A 23,467-nucleotide genomic window follows, 5' to 3' on the forward strand; every position below is an offset into this window, starting at 1 on the left:
GAGGTTTGCTGCTCGGTATTACTTCCGGTACGGCGGCTGGGTTGTCCCAAAGTTACCCAACCCGACATGAATACGGAGAGAAATACACGTTAGCGTTATTTTTTCGAGCCCTCTATTCATAACCACAACATTTCCGGACTTTGCCGATGACTTGATATCACATTGCCGCATAGAGGAGCTGCAGACAGGCAGCGTTTTGGTGATCAAATGGGTGGAAAGAAGAAGAAATCGGCGGTGCAAGCGGCTACTCTAGTGGCCCCATCAGCAGCAGCAGCAGCGGGCAGGACTGGTGCTGCTGCGGCGGAGGATCCGAAGAAACAGACAGCCAACAATAAGCTGGCTAAACCAGGAAAAGACAACAAATCAAAAGGTGGTATTGCGTGGCTGTTGGTTTCATAGTTCGAGGAAAAAACACAGTAAAAGCTGAAAACGGTGTTGATATGGTTGTGTCCCAGGCTGTAGTTAGAGCTGCTATATTAGATAGGCGTCCGTACTGTTGTGTTCAACCCTGTATGCAGTGACTTCATGTATTCTATTGATAGTATATATTAGTGTAGGCTAGTGCATATTCCACTGTAACACCTTTTGCAAATGGGACCTCAATGTAGTCCCTCATTGTATTCTTAATGTAAGTTATTTGTCATGTAAAAAATACCAAAAGCTTTCAGGTTACATCATCAAAAATGCCCCTCTCTTACCTTTCTTCATTTCATGTTATGGAGTGTGACACCATCCTGCTGTGACAGCTTGTCAGACTTTGGGCTCTGGATACTTGTGATGGACAGTTGCTTGCCCATTAGACATTTTCAGACTAAACAGTGAACATGATGGTTAGGAGAGCATGGCATTTGGCTCAGCATCAACATACATTGCTGTTAAGTGACACAATTCTGTTTGTTTTTATACTTCCTCCAGCTCCAAAGACCTACAGTCTTGCCAACACTGCCCAGGTTGACACGGGTGGAGTCACAGACAAGTCGATTCTTAAAGTAAGTCATTGTTTCAGTAACTTAACTGTGTATTTTATTTGTTTCTCTCCCTCTGTGCCAAGTAAATGTCGCTGGTGTAACATGTTCTTACTAGTTTAATAATCAAGTGTGTTTCACGCTGAAAATCATTCAAAATGTTGATGATGAAGGGGATTCAACCCTTTAAAACAGGTTGTTATCCAAGCTGAACTAGAGAAGAAGATCATCAAGCTGATCAATGACTTCAGAGAGGAGAATGGGGACAAAGGGCCCATATCCGGCAGACTTACGAACAAAAAGTTGATGGTAAAAACAAGATCATCTCTCTCTCTCTTCACGGTTAATACACACATATACACATCTGTTCCATGACCGAGTCTGTTGTATTCAGGTGGTCTTGTTTGTGCTTGCAGGACCTGTACACAGCTCTGGAGAAGTTCAACTTTAAGAGAGAACACATTGAGGAGGCGATGAAGAGCAGTGTGCTGTACGGAGGGGACCTCCACTCTGCTCTCGACTGGCTCTGCCTCAACCTTAAAGATGGTAATAGAGCATCGGCAGTCATCACTACGTAGCTCTTGAGCACACAAGGCTGCTAAAAATGTGACTTCCTTAATTTATTGTCTTTATACCAGAGGAGCTGCCAGAAGGTTTTACCCAGCAGATGCAGGAGGAGAGTCAGAAGAGCAGACCCAAGTTCCAGCCACCCGCTCCGCAGGAACCTGCAGCCCCAATCCCCAAAGCACCCAGCAACGACTGCAGAGAGCCCACCAAGGTTTGTTTGTCTATTTACGAGTGTGCGTTGGCTAAAAAGATGCGTGCTGTAACACTAAATCGAAACTTTGTGTTTGCCAGGCCACAGAGAAGGATGAAGCTGCAAGCATGAAGGATTGGATCTTACGGTATGCAGAGCAGAGCAGTGATGAGGAGGAGGAGAAGGAAGAGGAAGCCGGGAAGAAGACCCACAATCCTGAACTGGAGGAAAAGTTTGATCCAGTAAGTTAAAAAAAAAATCAAACTATTTCTTTTTCCTGTAGCTTCTCAGCTCTTGTCAGAAGTAAGGAAGTGGTGATAGTGTAGTAAATGTTGCACAGTGTCGTAACCATGTGTGTTATTTCTTGCTGTATAGAATGACAGGTATTTGGCCCTTACTGCTCAATTGTACGACACAAGAGACATGGCAGCTGTTGCCAAGACAAAAGGAGACAAGGCGGGCCAGAGGATGGCACAGGACAGGATACGCATCATACAGCAAGGTGAGTGTGCTCTAACTATGCAGAGATTAAACCATTTTTTTCTAACTCCCCTTTGACTTATATGGAACACGTGTATATTTCTGTTTCCAGAAATGAAGCCACTGGAGTCCCACCCTGTGTTCAATCCAGCTCTAAAGGTGGTAGACGCGCCTCAGAAGGAAAAGAAGATACTTCCTGTCAGCGAGGACAAAGAGGATGTCAGCTTCAGCTTATTTGAACAAAAAGAAAAGGCCCCTCCTGCAGCAAAAGGTTTGCATCTCGCAAATAAACACCATCTGAGCCAAGTGGCTTTAACAGAACAAGTTGAAAGTGTTTTACAGGATAAAACTGAACATGCTGCGCTTCAACTTGAAATTCAAGCCCGATATACTGTTTACTACCTCTCGTATAGATGCTGTACACACATAGATCACATCCATATCACTAACTATAGCCAAACCTGGGATTTTAACACATAAGCCATATGAATTGGTATTTAACATACTGCTGTATCAAACCATCAGATACACATTTAGAACATTTGTGGAGCCGTCTGCATCATTTTCTCTTTGTTTGATGAATTCGTGATGACAAACTTTAGAGATTTACATTTTACTTTTCCTCCAGCTCCAGTTGCGAAAAAGAACGAGCCGAAGGACATTCGCAATTTTGACTACACAGCTCGCAGCTGGACGGGAAAGTCTCCCAAACAGTTCCTCATCGACTGGGTCCGAAAGAATCTGCCCAAGAGTCCACCACCGGCGTTTCACAAGGTTGCTGCTGGTAGATACTGGAGATCCAAGTAAGTGTGTGTGTGTGTGTGTGCATGTTTCCATGTACGAAGATTGTCATACACAAAGACATGCATTCTGTTGAATGTAGCTCCATAATATAATCTCCATGTGCTGGAAATCCGTTTCAATTGACTTCTCACACAACTATAATCCTTTTCTGTCTCTATTGAAGAATGAACTAACCCCACAGTAGTAGACTGTAGTCCTATTTGAGATAACTCTGTTCTTCATAATCGGCATATAACTACTACATCTAGAAATATTTAGTATGGATTTGATGTCTTTGCATCCAACAGGGTGCGTGTGCAAAGGGCTGAAGATGTTCTGGAAGTTTGTCCAACGATCTTGACGGAGGACAGCATGCAGGCTCAACATCTGGCAGCCACACTGGCACTCTACACCCTAATTAAAGGACAGGTATAATGCATGTAACCAGGCAGAGTTCCTCTCATTCTAATCCCGATCCTCCTGTAATAACCACCATCCCTCTCAATCCCACCATCCCTCTCAATCTTTCTCTCTCAGTCAGTGCACCAGCTCCTCCCTCCAACCTACAGAGATGTGTGGCTGGAGTGGAGAGACAGCGACCAGCAGCAACAGGAAGAGAGTCGCACTGCTGCCAACAAACCTCGAGACCAGTTCATCTCCCGGCTTCTGACCAGACTCAAACAGCAGCAGAACCAGGAACAAAGCCTGGAGTTGGGATCCCAAGGCCAGCTGGGGCTGGGCAGTGCTGGGGATGAAGAGCCTGAAGAGTCCTGGGAGAACCTGGCTAGCCTTGATATTGGGGAGGGAGGTCAAGAACTGGAGGACAAGAGTGAGAAAAGGGGGAGGGGGGAAGGGGCACTTGAGGCATCCAGAGAGCTCTTAATGAAGCTGAGGAAGTCGCCACTGGCCCACAAACTGAAGGTAAAAACACATCAGCATCGTACTTTACCGTATTAAAGATATTTTAATCTTAAAGATGCATAAACTGAACCCATGTAATTCCACCTTCAAGGCACAGCGAGAGCAGCTTCCTGTCTTCCAACACCGGCACCGTGTCCTGGAGGCCCTGCAGCGCCACCCTGTGGTGGTGGTGGCTGGTGAGACGGGCAGCGGAAAGAGTACCCAGATTCCTCAGTTCCTCTTGGAGGAGCTGCTAACGGGAGGCAAAGTGGCGAAGCCCTGCAACATCGTGGTGACCCAGCCCCGCAGGATCTCTGCCATGAGCCTGGCCTGCAGAGTCAGCGAGGAGATGGGCTGCGAGGATGGACCGGGATCAAAGGTTAAAAATACATTTTTACAGAAACATCTTCTTTTTTGATGGGCCTGAATATAAACCCTTTAGCTTAGCTCTTGCATAAACCATAATGTAGTCAGATAGGATGCGCTGTCACCTGCTTTAATGAATTTGTTTCATGTTGAAATTGGGTTTCAGTCGTCGCCGTGTGGATACCAGATCCGGATGGAGAATCAGTCTGGGGAGTGGACCCGCCTGCTGTACTGCACCACTGGAGTCCTGCTCAGGAAGCTACAGCATGACAGACACCTCAGCTCCCTGACGCACATCATCGTAGACGAGGTACTGACAGTATCTCATCAAACACCCTGTGTGATGATGCCATGTTAGAAGTGTCCCCTCCACCCTTAGGTGCACTCATTTTTTGTTAAATTACGTGAAAGTTTAAAGTTTTGTTTTGCCAGTTGTTGATTCACACTGCCATTCACCTTGTGCTCTCATCTAATCCCTAACAATCCACAGACCTTTAGTCAACGAAGTAAGTGCAAGTCTGTCCTCACCCCACCTCTTCACCTCCATCCTCTCAGGTCCATGAGCGCAGTGTCCAGTCAGACTTCCTGCTCACCATCCTGAAAGACGTTGTTATGAGGAGATCAGACCTGCAGCTGATCCTCATGAGCGCCACAGTGGACTGTAACAAGTTCTCCAACTACTTCAACCGCTGCCCAGTGATCAACATTCCTGGGAGGACTTTCCCAGTGGAGGTAAGAGGAGCTTGTGTTTACTTGTATACGTAATTCAACTGTCCCTTTGTCTATATTGAAGGCTTTGGACGTGGGTATTAGGGATAGGCTGCGTTTGGTTTTCATTAAATCCCATCACAGATGTATTTCAGTGGCAGAGGAAGCAGGATGTTTTCAATCTTGTGTTGTTGTTTTTTAGGTGTTCCACTTAGAAGATATAGTGGAGCAGACGGGGTACATCCTGGAAAAGGACTCGGAGTACAGTCAGAGAATTCTTGAAGACGAGGAGGAAGTTAGCATCGCTATCACACTGAAAGGTGGCAAGACATCACAGCACCAGGTAATGTTGTGCTCCCTGCAGCAGGAATACAGTATAAGTGGTAGTGGAGTTTTATCCATGGATGTTACCTACTGTACTTCCGTCTGTTCCAGGAGGTGATATTGAGAGACTCCTCTTCCGGCTGGGACCTGGGTCCAGATCTTGACCACTTCAGCAGCAGGACTCGGCAGGTGCTGCAGTACATGAACCCTAATAAGATCAATATGGACTTACTGGTTGACCTCATCGACTATCTAGGTACTGCACATAATCATGCTTGTTTCCGCCAGCACAAAGTACATAATCCTGCATGTTTAGCTCTTGTTTGTTAAATTTCTGTATTTTTTTACTCTGCCAGACAAATCGCCACAATTTGCGGAGCTGGATGGAGCCGTTCTCGTGTTTCTCCCGGGTCTGGCTCACATCCAGCAGCTCCACGACTTGCTCTCCTCAGACAAGAGGTTCAGGGACAAAAACAGGTGACATACACAAACTGATCGGATCCATGATACACTCATAATAGTCCTGCACCAAACACAGAATGGTGAAGCACACAAACTGTATATTTCACTTTTTCACCAGGCCTCTCTGTTACCACTTGTGTCGGGCTCTTTTAGGTACAGGATCGTTGCTCTCCACTCCACTCTCTCTTCAAAGGACCAGGCTTCTGCCTTCACAGTGCCACCTGCTGGATTTAGAAAGGTACTTCTGAATGTGGCGTAATAAAGCATTCAGAAATAGGAACATAGAACAATCAAGCTGATGTCATATGATTCAAGAAAGTCTGTTGAAATCATCTTAGAAAAAACCTAATTATTTTGCGTGTTTTAAAAAGAAAATACATTTTTAACACTCCAGATAAAATAATTTGAGCGAGTAACGGAACAAATCTATTCACTGATCTTTAACATCCCTCCTGCTATGCTCTTCTTCGTGTCTCCTGTAGATTGTCTTGTCGACTAACATTGCTGAGACAGGTGTGACTATTCCCGACGTTGTGTTTGTCATCGACACCGGAAAGACTAAAGAAAATAAGTAAGGGCTCAGGAACAATATCGGGAGAGAATGTTGCATGTTATAGTATTAATATTTCATCACCTTCTATTAAGTTAAAACAGATTGCAGAAGTGAATGCTAACACGGGGATGTTAAAGTTCAACCTCATGATGACGGTACTGGAAAAGTCAAGAGGATCACCGGAGTCATGAGGATACATTATCTAGGAACAATGGATAACTGTCCCAAATTTCATGTCAATCCATCCAATTGTTGTTTAGATATTTCAGTGTGGACCAAAGAGGTGGAACCACCGAGAGATGGACATTCCCATCCTGAGAAACATCCCACCTGGCTAATAATTACAGTAATGGGAAGTGAAGACTTAACTCCGGTCTACTGTGTTGTTCAGGTACCATGAGAGCAGCCAGATGAGTTCCCTGGTGGAAACTTTTGTTTCCAAAGCGAGCGCCTTCCAGAGGCAGGGGAGAGCGGGACGTGTCCAAAACGGCTTCTGCTTCAGGCTCTATCCAAAGTTCAGGTATGGAGGTCATCATTCATTTTGTGGAGATGGGTACGGCAGGGAAACAAGTAAATTCCCATTAAATGTAAAGAAGGTGTTCATTAAACAAGACTACATAGTCCATGTTTTAGGCCATGTGCTGATCTGTTCTGCTCTTGTTTGACCCTCTTGATCTCAGGTTTAACACCTTCATGGATTACGCCATTCCAGAGATACTACGGGTCCCACTGGAGGAGCTCTGCCTTCATATCATGGTATAAAACCATACTCTTTATATTTCTGCACAGACACAGAAATATAAACTCACAAAAGGCCTTTTACCTTCTACCACTGAGGAAACATTATTTAAGCTTCTGTTCAAGGCGTTCTTCACTCCCCTCTCTCTGGTAGAAATGTCAGTACGGCTCCCCGGAGGACTTTCTGAGCCGGGCCCTGGATCCCCCTCAGCCCCAGTCGGTCAGTAACGCCGTCAACCTGCTGAGGAAGATCGGCGCGTGTCACCCCGACAATCATCTCCTCACCCCTCTGGGACACCACCTGGCGGGTCTGCCCGTCAATGTGAAGATTGGCAAGATGCTCATCTACGGAGCTATCCTCGGCTGCCTGGAGCCCATAGTACGTCCCACTGCCTTCTTATTCAGAAACACTCTGACTATGAGTATTTGCAACTGGTTGAGGGTTATGTCTTGGTATTTTATTCAGACTAATCTCTATATTAGGTCATTGCTGTAAATGACTTATTAAGAAGAGGTTTGTTTCAGGCAACCATCGCGGCAGCAATCTCTGAGAAGTCTCCCTTCTCCACACCGATGAACAGGAAGGAGGAAGCCAACCTGGCCAAAGCCGCCCTGGCATTGGCCAACTCTGATCACCTGACGATATACAATGCATATCTGGGGTAGGAACTTTCAAAGGCTTGACTTCAAACAGACTTAGGATTTCTGTAACTAATGTGAGGGCCCACAGCAGGCATGTCTTGTTATTTGATTAACTATATTACTAGAAATTATTGTTATGTACAACTGGGAAGTACACTCAAACTATGATAGAATTTCAATACATTTACTTAATAGATAATTGTAGGCCTTTCTGTCTTTGACGGATGTCATAGTTAAAAATGTATCAAATATAATTCTGTGTCGTATTTGAAAGGTCTGAAAGAATATCTTCCTCTCTGATAACCCATTATTCTGTTTGCCTGTCACACCGTTAGGTGGAAGAAGTCACAGACTGACGGACAAAGAGCAGAAATGTCCTTCTGTAGAACACACTTCCTCAATCGCACAGCTCTCATTACAATAGAGGTAACACACACACACACACACACACATGCACACATTTAGATTATCTCTAATCTAAATAGACCTCCTGTCTGATCCTGTGTGTGTTTGATCCATCTTCTATCCAGGGTGTGAAGCACGAGCTGATGAGGATGATGGAGCAGGCGGGTTTTTGGTCGTCTCGCTCCAAGCAACAGGCGGCAGCGCTGTCCAAGCACCAGATCTCCGTCCTGAACGCGGTGCTGGCGGCGGGGCTCTACGACAGCGTGGCCCGGGTCCTGTGCACCCCGTCTGTGGATGTGCTCGAGCGAGTGGTCTGCACGGTGGAGACGCCCCAAGGCAAGGCTCAGGTCCACCCCTCATCTGTGAACCGCAACCTGCAGACACACGGCTGGCTGCTGTACCAGGAGAAGGTATGAGGGGAAGAGTGTGTGGTGTCTGCTTATCTCTAAGTCACATTTGTGCTAATCAATGTTAATCCACAGGTGAAATACACTAAGATCTACCTGCGAGACACCACCCTGATATCTCCTTTCCCCATGCTGCTGTTCGGAGGCGACATCGATATCCAGCACAGAGAAAGGCTCATCTCACTAGATGGATGGATCCACTTCCAGGTCAGAGGTCGCCGGGGTTTGCTCGGGAGTTGTCAAAGCTGTCCATTACTTTTTTTTAGGCCAAGGAAATGGATCTTCTTCCAAGTTTATTTAATTCAATCCATTTTGCTTAAAGGCTCCTGTGCGGATTGGTGTGATCTTCAAACACCTGAGGAAGCTGATGGACTCTCTGCTGGAGAAGAAGCTGGAGAACCCGAGGATGAGTCTTGACGGTAAACGCGAGCATCACAATACAAAAAATTAACACTTTTGTTCAATGTGCCAATGGCTGTACGGCAAAATCATGACGAAAAATGTGTATAAATACTGAATGGCTTAGGTTTTTATCCATTCTTGACAACAGATAATAGACAGAAGGCATTTAAGTCGCTCCCTACAGTTTATCAAAGCATGGCTAAGCAGTGCTTCTTATATGTGGAAATATGCTATTACTACTAGATGAGCTAAAACCTTCCTCTGTCTGCTGTAGGTGAGAGGACCATCCAGATAATTCTGGATCTGATCAAATCAGAGTGATATCGGACCACCAAAGGATCTGATTGCCCCTGAAGAACCTACATCAATACCTTTTCTTACACCATCGACAGACCTGGTATTCAGGATGAACGCCTGCAGACAGATGTGGACATCCTGAAGATGAACTGATGCTAAACGAGAACTCTTACTCACATTGAGGAGAACTGTATCATATGAAATGCGGAAATTTTAGGGTCAAAAGTAGAAAATTATGTTGACAAATGTGGTGGAAATAAAGATGTACACATTTTTATTTGAATCTTTCATTGTACCAAGTACTTTCTTAAACATTGTATAAATAATAAATAGCAAGTGTGGATGCAGGCAAACAGACAAATAGTAAGTAAGAGATGCAATTGGAAAGAAGATGATAAACTGGGAGTAGAGGAACTTTCATACTTAAAGTACAGAGAAAAACGGTAACTTTATTTGCACAAAAACAGCACCAGGTCAGCTGCACAGTGAAATGCCATTCAATCCTTTTACTCCTGCAGTTTCAAACTTAATCACAGTTTGTAGCAATTTCTACAAATGATGTGTTAACATAAATAAAGCAAAATTAAAGTGCAAATATTCAAACAATTATCCTCAAGTATTCAGAAAACATTGCATGCCATCATCACACATATCTGTTTTAATTACCGTATTTTCCGCACTATAAAGCGCACCGGATTATAAGGCGCACCTTCAATGAATGGCCTATTTTAGAACTGTTTTTATATATAGGGCGCACCGGATTATAAGGCGCGTAGAATAGAAGCTACTACAGTCAAACGTTTGACTGGGGTTGCGTTATGCATCCACTAGATGGAGCTGTGCTAAAGGGAATGTCAACAAAACAGTCAGATAAATCATTCAGTCAAACTTTATTGACGTAAGCGTGTCTCTTGAAAGGTGCCATTTTGGGGTCTTTATACACACAAGTGGTGTTGGACTAGGAGTAAGCACGGTGCGGCTTTGTAGTTTACCAGTCGTACTGAAACATTTTAACAGAGCGCCGTGTACAACCAGTATGGATCAACCAATTAACCAATTGATCCATATATAAGGCGCTCCGGATTACAAGGCGCACTGTCGTTTTTTGAGAAAATTAAAGGCTTTTAAGTGCGCCTTATAGTGCGGAAAATACGGTACTTGAATGTAAATCATGGGAATAGAGCTGAATTTACCTTTCTTACAATAGAAAATAAGCCTGTTCAGCACATACAGCTGTCAAACTGCTATCATGCAGGTTGAGTGACAAAAAAACAGGACTTTCATGGAAAGCAATAAGCAAGACAAGTGATCCACATTCTACACACGGTTAGGAAATGAGAGTGTGTGATTCTTCCAATCACAAGTTTTCAGTCAGCTGATTGCTACTCTCACATCTAAGCGGAAATGAAAACGAAAAAAAAAAAAGTAAGCAGATCTCAGTTTGCCTTATTTCGTGGATCTCTAGTTAACATTTGAGAAAAGCATAGCTCCACAAAACATAAATACACAACTGAAGCTACATTGAGATGTAGAAAACACTTAATTTACTGTTCTATATTCAAAATACCACACAACCTAGAAGAAATATGTATGTACGCAGTACTGACGCCAATTTTTATCTGGTGCGACCTCATCGTTACAGGAAATCACAAAAGAGGAACTGATGAGACTTGCATAACCTCTCATTACAAAGCGCCAGCGCTGCATGGGATGTACAATAACTTCTCCAGCAGATCTGCATGTTAGTATTGGATAACACTGTACCCTGTGTCCTGCACTGTTGAGTAGATTGTATCTGCAACCAAAGCAAAGATCAACACAATGAGGTGATTAAGTATGAAAAGCAGAAGCGTGAGTAAACTATCTAGACAACAAAGCCACAAACTCCAATCTGAAACTACATTTTGTTTCATACCAAATGCCAGACATTTTGTTGTTGTAAATGTGACAATTATCAATCCAAAATAAAATGTAAATAAATAAAAAATACCTCCACTGTCGTTTGTTGGATCAGGTAAAGGCCCCCTCCTGCAAATTCACAAAACAAGGCAAACAATAAGTCAGTAAGTGTTCTGAAAATGTGGTTGAAATACTAAATGGAAGGATAGATTCATTAACAGACAGGCGGCAGCTCTCTCTTCTTCGTTTACCTGATGATTGGGGGAGGCAGTCGAGAGGGCGGAGCTACAGCTGGAGGCCTCAGACCGCTGTAGAAGTTGTCATACACAACCGGAGCTGTTGAGAGAGGACAATCAAGATCGTTCACATACTGAGCAACTGATCAAACAGTGCATGTTTGTGTGTTGTCTGAGAACTATCTTCCTGTGTATGTGTACTTTCAGCATTCCAGCACTGGTTGATTAATAACGGCACAGTATTGTGAATGAGTATTCCTGAATTCATACCTGGTGGTTTGTCACCGGTCCGCCTGAGGTTGACAAAGTGTTCAATATCTTCCTGGACATCACACTGCTCCAGTGACTTCCTCACTTCCTCATACAGCTATGCGCGCACACACACACACACCCACCCACCCACACACACACACACACACACACACACACACACACACACACAGGAAAACAAGGGTCAGAGTCCAATCAAGAAATGTTTGATAGATATGCTTGGAGGTTTGTCCAAGAAAGTACGTCCACTTCTTATACAGCCTATGCTGCAAACACAACACTGACATATCATCACCTTATAACGTTGATACAGTGTTAGCATAGCAGACAGTTGCCCGTTTACACATCCACCAGGTACCGAGCAACATAAGCATTCATTTTAAGCAAAGTTTGGGTCCACCTGATGAATGTAAATCCAACATTTACTCTTCTTTTAGCTCTGGTTTGGTCTCCACCAACTCCTGAGGAAAATATATCTGTCTCTTTAGCTGCTAAACACTCCTCTATGTTCACTAGCTAGTTGCCAACTGTGTCTGTCTGCTGGGTGTTTAATAGCGTAACAACCCATACAAATTATTATCATGAGACTGCCGTTTAAATACAGATTATAGCAGCTTTAAAGTTACTGTAACTGTGGGCCTTACCTCATCACTGGTCACACACTGTTGTGATAGCTGGTTGAGGTGAGTCCAGACTGTGTTTCTCACACAGTTAATGCGTTCCATTGCCTGTTTCTCAAACATCTGTGAAGGAAAACACAACAAAACATTTGAGCTCATTTACATGATGTATGTTAAATTCAAACTTTCGGGGTGTAACCAAACAGTCTCACCTCACAGGCTTTGATATGTTCCTTTATCCATTCATCGCTAATCTTTCCCACTGTGGTCACATTCTGATGGTATAACCTGTCTGCCAATCAAACACGTACATCAAACAGTAAAAAGGTAGTATAAATAACCAAACACACTGTATTAACCGCTACGGTCCCTCATGTGCCGTATATCATAGTATCAGCACTTAAGCCATACTCAAATCAGCCTGTTTTTGTGTAACAATAGTTATTACAATATCATCAAATTCTTCAAATCATCAAGGCACCCAGCACATGATATGCTAAAGATGTCTGTGGCAGATTTGTTTTTTTGTAAACTTACCTGCTTCCTCTGCAGTCTGTTTTGCATTCTGTGCTTTTGAGAAGAGCTGAAAGGTGAAAAATGAAGAACACACGAGCATGAAGTCTTCAACAGCGGGTCTAAGGTCAACATGTGACAAGTAACAGAAATTACTTGCACACATGAGGTCATATGAACATTGTCAACCTGGTGCCTCTCAGACATAAGTGACCTGATACACACAGTAAGTCTGAGGAACAAAGACAAAACAGGAATTGTTGGAACACTAACATTTTTAAAGAAGCTATATCTACAACAGCGCCATTTTCATCAGAGCGCATTCCTCTAACAACGTGGTGGAAATCACTCAGTATTTCACAAAATTATGAATAATTACTTCAGGCAGTGTGTTAACAGCATTCTGGTGTGTAAATAAGTGCTGCTATGTTCTTTTATATGGGGTTTACGTCCTCTTTAGGATTGCAACTAACAACTATTATTATTATTTCACATCTTTACATTATTCAGTAAATCTTTCAGAGCCCAACGTCTTTAAATTGCTTTTTTCAAATATATGAAAACGGAATATGTGTACAACTCTACACTTTAAATACACACTTCAATAACAGACATATTTGAACATATTCTTATGTACTTGTTTGTCATATTCTATTGTACATACCTTTTATTATTATATCTTTATACTATTATACTGTGTTTATAGTTAAGCACCAATCACTAACACAAAATTCTCTGTATGTGCAAACATAACATTACAAACCGTCTCTGATTCTGAAATAGGCTGAAAACAAACTTCATGTAAATCCAAAGGTGGATAAAATACATATTCCAAGTATATATTTAATTCTTTGTCCTAACACATTCATCCTCCATGAGTGAGAAGCACATATTTTCCACTGTACCTTATCTATTTGCTTGGTGTTGTTGGTGTTGGTGTTTCGATTCACGTTCTGATCGGCTTCTTCTTTATCTCGGCATTTCTGCTCATATGTCTTCTTTGACTGGGGACAGCATCGCAGTTAACGTTAAAGCTTTTTGATGAATTGTAAACTGTTCATCACCACAAATGATGGAAAAGGCAAAACGTTGAGGAAACAAGTAAAGAAAGACAGCAGCACCAACAGAGCTTGACTAAGGATGTCAGCGGTGTTCTCTACTCTGGGCTTATTTTCATTTACATTTAATTGTTACACAAGTACTTCTTCTTTTGGCAATGACTCTGATGGTATTAAATGGCACTTTTGTTCACTTCCCAGAGTCGTTAACACAACTTCCCCATCCAAAGAGGAAGCACAGGGAAGGAATAACATGAATTTTCACCATTTTCACAAGAAATTCGTGGTTGACATGAACCACGAATGGACTAAAATAGGCTTGGTACTATCACTTTCACGCTTTTAGATATAGATAGCAGAGTATTTTGGCTTTGGTTTGGTAGGTCAATTACTGTTCATCATTAATGCTTATCAGCTCAGCTTATTAATAACACATTACAAGGAAATGAAACAGAAAAGTTCTCGAGGGAAAGTCTAAAAGGGGCCTTGAAGTAATTAATCTTATATTGAGCCTGTAAATGGTTAACTCTGTATTTAAATGTTTACTTACATCCATTGTCTTCTTGAAATGTGTAGACTTCTGTTTGTGGAGAACATCCATCTGCTGTTCCATCTGAAATGACAATGTTGCATCGAGTCAACAACTTGCAGAGCCGTCACAGTCTGCTCGGTGCATCACAGCGCTGATGAAAGCGCCAACCTTTTTCCTGGCTTCTTTTTGTTTTTCTCTGAATTCTTCCAGTTTCTTGGCCTCCTCCCTCATGCTCTGAGCCAGTTGTAAGTGTGATAGACTCACATGTTCAGTCTCTGCAAGGGCAAAAAAAACAAGATTCATATTCTGAGCCTAACAGAAAACAGAAAACATAAACTAAAACAAACAGTAAATAATGGCGGCTGAAAGGAGGCGTTATCAAAAATGTTAAGTACTTACGTAATTTGAGCATGTCCAGGGATCGTTTTAATGTGCTTAGAAAGCAAAAGAAAAGAAGATAACATTTTACACAACTTCAGTTTATCCATAAGACACTTTAAAATCCACGACATTGCACTTTGGAGCTATATCTTTATGGATGGCTCCTCGATTTGCATGTATTATGCACAAAGTCAGTTTCACGACTAACAAAAAGAAAATCAGCTTTACAAATATTTTACAAGGAAGGAAATGCCCTCAACATGTCTGTTAGAGCTCAAGCAGGGTTTCTGCAATTATTAATTATTGTTTCACTTTTTCAGTACTTTCCTGATTGATTTCATTAATGAAATGAATGCAACCTAGACCAGAATAATTGGATGGATTCAGAAAGGCTTTAAAATACCTTCTACTGCCTTTCTTAAAATCTATTTGTTCTTACTTTTTCAGACTTACAAAACCTGCAGATACTTCCAGAGTTCACATAATGCCTTTTGGTGAGAAACACTGAATGTAAACATAAATTTTGTTTGTTTACAAAAAACACGCTGCCAAGCTATTACTAAGTAAATAATTGTGTTTCCCTCTCCCCCACTGGTCCTCCTTCCTCTTCAGAAACAGAAACAAACAGCAGAGACAAAGTCACACTGATCATGTGACAGAATGGGAACTGGACTTACTGAAGCAGAAACCGCAAGTAAACACCGACACACACAATCAGACAGACTAAAACAACATTAAAAGTGAGAAATTGCAGCAAAAATTGAAATCCACGTTTCTACCTTCAAACTGTGAACCACAAAGTCAAAATGATCTACTTTCACTGTTTCTGCGAATAGGCATTAATGTCAGTTCTGCAGAGACTCACTCATTTCGTTTTTTGGAGGCTCACTGTAAATAGGTGTGGTCAAACACATAGTATCAGCATCTCAGCACTGAGGTTGCTTACTTCATCTCATTGTGTCCACACACCTTCTTGGACAAACCAAGGAGATCTTTGGCGTACTTCTCTTCAACTGATGCCCTGAAAAGAAACATCCAGAAACAACCCGTTATCTACACACAACTTGGTCATTGTTTTCAGCCAGTGGACATGTTTAGAAACGGACGTCATAAATAAGATAAGATAAGATAAGATAATCCTTTAATAGTTCATGCAAATGCTCACATCAAATATGAATTTATGACTACATTTATATTGACATACATCATATACATGGAAGTGCAGATTCAAAACAACCTTGCTGCCTGTAGTACGTTAAAATCAAAAGCATTCATACATGTTTGGAAAAAGACAGGGCAGTAAGGAAACCAGGAAATAACTGTTGGGACTAATTTCTTATTTCTAATGACCTGATTTCTTTATCAATTCATCTATTGAGTTTGGATAATCAGGAACTCCACAGAAACTCAAACAACAAGGTGCAATTTGCAGAATACACCACACAGGCTTTCTGTGTGAGGACACATGTTGACACATATTGTGATAGGACACGTAGCACACATGTAGTCCCTGATCCAACAGGCCATGTTCTGTAAATTATATATTTCTAGTATGATCTTCTGTAAATCTAAAGTGAATATGATGCACATTATATGTCCACAATACATTCTATCATTTTTACATATTTGCTTTATTTATATTCTATATATTATTTATTTATGTATTTATTGTATATATATATTCCAGACATCAACCTCAACTGACGTAAATAAATTGGGTTTCTTACGAAATACCAAATAATATTTCTCGCGTGTGTCCTTGTGTGTGAGTGTGACACTGAGATAAGTGTGTAACAGTATTTGGGGAACTCTTGTATCTTGTGGCTTTAAAAGTGCTTTTCATTCTTACATGAGGAAAGTTTCAGTTATGTTATTGTGAAATATCCTTAGCTGTGTGTTTTATTATACTTGTACTTCAGTCGAAGCAAATAAACGAAAGGCAAAGCGTATGTCACATGGCTGCCAACTCAAGGGGACAGATTACTTATCACATGAGGAAGGAGGAAATCTGAATTCAAATGTAGAACTTTGTATGATTCCGTTATAAAATCTATCTCGATGATGTTTCACACACACTTGCTCTGTTCCTCCTCTAAGAAGAATCTATTTATGGGTCTACCACAATGCAGTAGTGTGCAGGAATAAATACTAATTTACTTTTGGATTTAATCTAAAAGTAGAAAACCCCTTCCGGAATATTACTGTAATCAAACTGGAGTGTGGCTATTCATTTCAAATGCAATAAATTATAAGAAATCCAGAAATAAACAATTATTTTGGGTTGTAGAAAGTAGTGCATTTGAAGCTTTCTGGCATTTATTAACCATGTCCTTGCAGGTTTATATATACAGCAGCTGTTTATACAATAACATCGACCGATTGTAAGCTATTGCCAGCAAATTATTTGTCGCTAATTCTAATATATTCTCGTATAGTTTCCTTGAAGTGGCACTGAAAAAAGGTCAAACCTCACATTATATTACAGACCAACTAAATACAGCATGCTATAACATTCTTGAAATTTTCAGAAACTGAAGAAAATCTCGTGTGTGCATTTCCTCATCTGATTTCAATGCTGTCAATAAAACTCACGCTGTTCTTCCTCTCATTCTTGTCACTAAAGCTTACTTCCGATTTCTGGTGCATCAACGTGTGAACTAAGTGACTTCAGCCTCAAGAGACATTTGATGGCAGTCTTTGATTGGCCCATGTCCACCCACACATAAAACGTTCTTGCGTCTTGGACTTGTTAACTTACTCAATTCCCTTTACTAACAGTTCACTGTTTCCTCAGCTTTCATTTTCACCTCACTCGCTTCATCTGACTCTCTCAAACCTTGCAAATACAATTAACTGTAATGATTTTTTTCAGCTACTTGTATGTACAAACCAGTTTTCTGTCATCTTTTACTAATTTGTTGCCCCTGTTTTTAGCTGCATGTCTATTTCTACCTTGCTGTAAATTGTTCTGTGTGTACATTGAGAGCAACTTAAAACCAGAGTCAAATTCCTTCCTTGTGAACATATACTTGCCCAATAAAGCTGATTCTGATATTGCTATAGATCATGTCATTACCTAGCCTTCATGAAATCCTCCACCTCCTTGCACGTCCTCTTGCCATCATTGAGATACTGGATGATTGCATCATAGCCACCAGTGCAGGTCAGGTCAGAGTTCTGTCAATAACATGGACAATATTTCATTCTGGCCATCTTCTTCGGTGTTATGAATTGTAGTGAAGTGGGGGGTTACTTGTTTCGATTATATGTCCAGTTTATGGATATATGTTATTAGAATATTATTACTTCAAAACAGATCCCTAACAGACATTAGGGGACTATAGCCGCTATCATACCACCACCTCTACTTCCACTCTGTGAGACAGACAGACTCTGTCTCAACTCTGTCTCGATTCTCACAGTGGAGTTCCCAAGACCACGCCACACACAGACATAAATAAACACTTAAACATTAAGGTCTTTGCCACAGAGATGTAAATTGATGTTTTGAATTGTACTTCTCCATGATTTAGGTAAGCTGAGCGTGCCAGCCTATAATCATCCTCACCTTGCAGATGTCAAAACCAGCGGGTTATTGACTTTCTCTCTCTATAATAGATATGAAGCCATGTAACTGCATCACTAATACAATGATACAAGAGTCTATAAGGGGATTTACTTTTTTAATAAAGCAAGTGGTGGAATGTAACTATGAACGTTTACTTAAGCACTGCACTTATTTGAGGTACTTGTACTTTACTTGAGTATTTCCATATGCCACTTTATACTTCTACCTCACTACATTTCAATATTTTAAATACTGTTCTTTAATACACTAGATGTATCTGACAGCTGTACTAATGGATATGTTGCAGATAAAGGTCTGCAACATACAAAACACACTATCAGTTTACAGAATATGGCTCATTGCCAGAGATTAAACTACCCAACAGTATAAGATTAAAGTCTGCTCCACCTCAACAAACTACAACAATAAAATGCTATTTACACATTAATGCACCAGTAGAAAATAAGTGATATAATATATAATAATAAAAGGTCCACTTGAATAGAAAGAGAAACTCCATTGAAACATTGAGAAATTAGCTACAATTAGCAAAACACGTCCTTTTCCTGATTGATTTTCCGAGATAGAGTTACTTTTTTCGACCAAGATGATATATTACTGAAAAATAATAATGAATAATAAACACCAAAACAGACACTCACCCAGAAGAAATCCTTAAAATGTAGATTTTTCATAATTGTAAAGGACAAGAGGAGAGTGTGGACAGGTCTGACAGCTAACTGAAAGTGTTGAAGCAGTTTGGTTGTTAAAGCAACAGTAACAATGTGGGCTGGGCACCCTTTCAATGGACGCATGCGCAGTGTGGCAAATATAAACTTCTGCCATGTAACTTCTGTCGCGTCAGGATTGCCTGCACGTGCACTTTGCACCCATGCTTTACAGTTTTGGTGACTTGAATTGAAATAAGGTACGGATAATATCGGACAAATAATGTATAAATAATAACATGAAAACGTTTTCATAGAACACCCTGTCAGGCATGATCTGGAACGATTTAGACATAATATTAATTATTCCTGTGATTTCTGATGTTTGAACAATTTTATAATTTTTTATCATTCAAGCAAAAAATATTTATAATTACTTATTATTATCATCTATTATTTTTCAATTGTATCTAGAAAAAAATGTCAAATGCTCATGCATTCAGATAGATAGATAGATAGATAGATAGATAGATAGATAGATAGATAGATAGATAGATAGATAGATAGATAGATAGATAGATAGATAGAAGTTGAATTTGAGTGTGCTGCCATCTGGTGATTGATGGAGGTATGTACAGGGTTTATAGGTTTGAAGTAAAAAACACAAAATAGAATAGAATGGAATATGCTCAGTGATGAAAGAAGTATTCCGATTTTGTAAAAGTAGCAATAAAAGTAAGCTCATTTGTGGCCTTTATTTTTGCAGTTTAATTCTGCAAGAATCAGCATAATTGAAAACTTTGCTTGTACTCTCTTTTTGAATAAAAGATGTAAACACTTAATGGAGCCGTATGCCTGTCATGTTATTTGTGGTGGAGGAGGCAGGTCATTTATTTCCAGAGAAATCTTACACAATAAATTTTCCTTACAACAACAACACAAATGTTTGTTGACATGCTGAATCACATGACTAAGCATTACATATGTGCAAATTACTCTGATAAGCGTGTTCTTATTGAGAACAACCTCTCTCTCTCTTTCTGTCTCTTACTATGTAAGATGTGGCCATAAAAGGCGATCTGGGTGACGTTTTCCAACACTGCTATCAGCAGCGAGGACCGCACCTTTTGCAACCATGTGAGCATTGTGCACAGCAGATAAACTAGTTTGTCCTCCACTGCATGCTTTTCTCCACTATATTCATATGACAGTTAACAGTTATAAGTCAATTTTCAATGTATACTTCAAAGTGCATTATAAATGCTTATATTATGCTTTGTTTAAGATTGAACATTTGGGGTTGGGGCCCCTTGCCACATTTCAGAAGCCTGGTACAGTTAAGTGTTGTTAGCAGTTAAAAAGACAAATCCCCCTCTAAACTTCTCACATGGTTTCATTTAAATAAATGTTTGAGACCTGAAGATGTAAGATGATCTAATATTCAAAAAAGAAAAAGAAAAGATTAGAGGAATGTCCAAAAGAATTTATTCTTTCCTGCCTCATTTATCATATCACAACTCCTCAGATGTTGGACTGGAATACAACCTCAAACTGTACATGAAGTAGTAAAAACCATCTCCATCCTGACCAGCAACAGTGACATTTTATCTGTCAGTATAATATTATCTATGATTGTAATACCTACTGCATATCAGTTACAGGGGACGTTTTTCAGCAGATCAAGTGCTATTACTTTTAATACTTCAGTACATTTAGTACTCCAATATTATTTTATATAATATAGCAGGATAAGAAAATGGCTGTACCTCAGACAATCAGGTGTTTGATATCTATGAACTTATAATAAGTAAAGAAATATGCACATATATCCAGTGTAAAAAGGATCATGTGGAAAACCTTTGATAAACACAATGTTTCAGGTGATCTAAAAATGACAGTTGTACTGGTAGAAACTTGCACATAGTATGTCCATACCAGATTTGAATACTTTCATGGATTAACTTCTGCTCACGTTCTAGTCTCCTTTCTCCTTATATGTACACCAATGGGTTCCTTTCACAACTCTTTGTATTTTGTAATCCTCCTGTCATTCTGTCACACTTTACCTTACATGGTACTTTTGTGTTGCTGGCGCTCAGATCATATGACTGTAATTTCCCTGGTACTTCCCCATTTCTGCTGTAAGGACGAGAGGCATGCCCCAGCTTGCTCGTGATGCCTGCACTGTGCAGAGTTTAGAGAGTTCACTCCATATCTTATTTCAGGGGCGACTCACAGGAGTTTAAATGAAATGCAATGCACATATATATATATTTGACGTTACAAACTTTTAGTCAGCTCATGGTGTATTTTGGTCTCCACTCTAATTAATGAGAGACTGTGCTGTTTGAATGAAATACCTTTTCATACCTGTTTGAAAGTCGACCTCTGATGTTCTTTAATTGTCAACAGTTGCACAAAGAACACTGTGGTTCTTTACTGGTGTTGAGGTTTTCTGTTAAGCATGTTTTGATGTCAAATTAAAATAAAAAATCTATTGATCACATGACATGGTGGTTATTGTGAATATCCAGTTTTTCTGTTTACATAATCCCTGAAGTGACACTATAATGTTATGTCCGTGCTCTACCTCCTGAATAACAACCACTGTGTGTCTATATGTCTTATCACTATCAGCCCATTAGGACGCAAAAACAGCCCCTGGTGCTCCTGTGAACTGTTGTTGTGCATTCAAATCCTGCTTATACAATAGATCTTCATGGTGCATTATATAAGTGAAAGCTAGTACTTAACGTTCAGCCTCTGTCTGTTGGACAACGTGGACTGTGGTGTTGAAACCTTGCTTCATATGACGCACTGCAGCTGGAGAGTTGTTTATGCTTTCTATGCAAACCTGCTTTGCTCGTGACCTCATTTCATACCTCATACGTTTTTAATGTTTGTGTTTACTGAAAGTCCTAATATGATCAAACCACGACATCATGATAAAATCAATTCAATTCTATTGTATTTTTCAATATGTGCTCACATCAGCATGTTTGTGTTGATCAAAACGTCATGTAGAAACACTGCAGGGACCGGTGTGTCATGTACTATGTGTACAATACAACAGGTACACGGTTAATGTAATAAAGATTAAAGGAGCCTCATAACAATATTGTGAACAGAGAAGTCTGGCCACATGTGGGAGGGACTTGGCCGTGGCTGACGGGGATTCCTCGGCCGTAAAGTTACGTCACTCAACCCAACTGTATTTAAGCACAGGCTGCTATCAATAGTTCAAACCTGTTCCTTCTTGTCGAGACACAACTGCACAGCTTTAAAAGCACGGAGACGAAAAACTGAACCTTTAAAGCTTCACTTCCCTTTTCCGAACAGGCAGACGCACTATGAAAATGGCTGGCCACGGTGAGTAACAGACGATTTGATTGAACTTAACCTGGTTTTAAAGAAACTTCAAGTATGTGTTGTGTATTAGATCATACTCAAACCCATGTGTCTTCTGCCCTCAGATCTTGACGCCACGATTGATCACTGCGCACATGAGCTACGTCAGGTTGGAGACGGGCTTTTCTGGAGATTCAAACTGTTGGAAATACTGATCAAGAACTACAAGACTGTGACTAAAATCAAGTGAGACAAGACATCAAAGTACACGAAAGAGGAATTGGATTTTCGCTAAACTGTAAGGCGTTCAGAGCCAAAGCGGAAGAGTCTTCGGCCTCATCACTGGAGGCGAAATGGCGGCTCACAAGTGGGATGTAAGCTTGTGCAAACACGCTGACGGACACGTTGGATGTTGAACCGTCAGTGGACTGCTGTCGTATTCAAGACTGGAGCTCTGCAGAGAAAGCCACATGTGTGGGATGCGGTTGAGACCCTCGGGTGACCGGAACTAAAGTGGAACATTGGAATGGAAGTTATGTGCCGAAAGATGCTCACTATCACATGTACTCTATATATACTTCTGTATGACATTTACGTATGTGCGTACTTTATTTGCACAAGACTTCTGGTACATTGTGATATGAAGCTAATACATTAAATACCACCACTCCTAAATCCTGTGTTCAAATCAAACCAAAGGAAAATGCATATTTCAAACTCATAACAGGAACGGTAGGCTACTCTTAGTGCCAAGTTGTCTCAGAGAATCTGAATTTCTTTATGTGGGACCGTCATGTCCGAAAATGCCGGGCATGATCTGAAATATAGTCCATTGCAATAATCAATAATATGCATAGAATTAAGTGGAATTGCTTTATTAAATTGATATGAATATTTGAATATGTGTTTGTTAAAATCATTGCTAGTATCTAAACTCAAGACATTTATCTTTAACATAAACTTGACTTTAAAAGGACAAACTCCCTAGTTCACGCACACATAATGTACATACAACACAAATTAAAAACCCTTCATACCATTTAAACAGGGATGAAGCCCCTCGTGTGACCTTCACCCTAAATATCTCAAATACTGCATTAGAAGACTAAAACCCTGTAAATTACCATCGTTATTGCACAATCCATGTTGGCCCGCATCAGAATGGAAAATTATACTTTTCAAACC

General features: G+C 40.6%; 2 protein-coding genes and 1 long non-coding RNA gene across 3 annotated transcripts; 2 read left to right on the top strand and 1 right to left on the bottom strand.

Annotated features, from left to right (window-relative positions):
- Window positions 1-46: 46 nt before the first annotated feature.
- Window positions 47-9,472, top strand: dhx29 (DEAH (Asp-Glu-Ala-His) box polypeptide 29). Its single transcript, XM_076088119.1, has 28 exons — window positions 47-370; window positions 916-989; window positions 1,161-1,274; window positions 1,382-1,511; window positions 1,604-1,743; window positions 1,824-1,964; window positions 2,098-2,224; window positions 2,315-2,473; window positions 2,831-3,005; window positions 3,294-3,414; window positions 3,523-3,906; window positions 3,998-4,264; window positions 4,418-4,561; window positions 4,807-4,983; window positions 5,162-5,302; window positions 5,395-5,539; window positions 5,640-5,760; window positions 5,899-5,983; window positions 6,228-6,316; window positions 6,690-6,818; window positions 6,979-7,054; window positions 7,191-7,415; window positions 7,562-7,698; window positions 8,014-8,104; window positions 8,209-8,493; window positions 8,566-8,697; window positions 8,813-8,909; window positions 9,167-9,472. Exons 1-28 carry the CDS (start codon window positions 208-210, stop codon window positions 9,211-9,213), a joined length of 4,116 nt encoding a protein of 1,371 aa, XP_075944234.1. The 5' UTR covers window positions 47-207; the 3' UTR covers window positions 9,214-9,472.
- On the bottom strand, window positions 9,447-19,015 carry pstpip2 (proline-serine-threonine phosphatase interacting protein 2). The gene is made up of 14 exons (XM_076088132.1): window positions 18,929-19,015; window positions 17,775-17,875; window positions 15,645-15,719; window positions 14,717-14,751; window positions 14,486-14,592; window positions 14,336-14,398; window positions 13,633-13,731; window positions 12,752-12,797; window positions 12,427-12,506; window positions 12,239-12,337; window positions 11,595-11,691; window positions 11,340-11,424; window positions 11,180-11,217; window positions 9,447-10,984 (listed from the first exon to the last, which is right to left on the bottom strand). The coding sequence occupies exons 1-14, from the start codon at window positions 18,959-18,961 to the stop codon at window positions 10,932-10,934; spliced, it is 1,011 nt and encodes a 336-aa protein (XP_075944247.1). The 5' UTR covers window positions 18,962-19,015; the 3' UTR covers window positions 9,447-10,931.
- Window positions 19,016-19,828: 813 nt separating this feature from the next.
- Window positions 19,829-23,182, top strand: LOC142946697 (uncharacterized). The gene is made up of 2 exons (XR_012953116.1): window positions 19,829-22,303; window positions 22,408-23,182. It is a non-coding gene; the product is annotated as an uncharacterized LOC142946697 (long non-coding RNA).
- Window positions 23,183-23,467: the final 285 nt, after the last annotated feature.

The sequence above is a fragment of the Anarhichas minor genome, unplaced genomic scaffold (assembly GCF_050575085.1).
Source record: "Anarhichas minor isolate MPS153535 unplaced genomic scaffold, ASM5057508v1 ptg000002l, whole genome shotgun sequence".
Classification (NCBI taxonomy): domain Eukaryota; kingdom Metazoa; phylum Chordata; class Actinopteri; order Perciformes; family Anarhichadidae; genus Anarhichas; species Anarhichas minor.

Coding starts and splice junctions, on each gene's coding strand:
- dhx29 (XM_076088119.1), top strand. CDS start 208: ATGGGTGGAAAGAAGAAGAAATCGGCGGTGCAAGCGGCTACTCTAGTG. Junction 1,965..2,097: donor TGGAGGAAAAGTTTGATCCA/GTAAGTTAAAAA, acceptor CTTGCTGTATAG/AATGACAGGTATTTGGCCCT. Junction 7,055..7,190: donor AGCTCTGCCTTCATATCATG/GTATAAAACCAT, acceptor TCTCTCTGGTAG/AAATGTCAGTACGGCTCCCC.
- pstpip2 (XM_076088132.1), bottom strand. CDS start 18,961: ATGAAAAATCTACATTTTAAGGATTTCTTCTGG. Junction 12,507..12,751: donor ACAGACTGCAGAGGAAGCAG/GTAAGTTTACAA, acceptor TTTGATTGGCAG/ACAGGTTATACCATCAGAAT. Junction 11,218..11,339: donor CTGCCTCCCCCAATCATCAG/GTAAACGAAGAA, acceptor GTGAATTTGCAG/GAGGGGGCCTTTACCTGATC.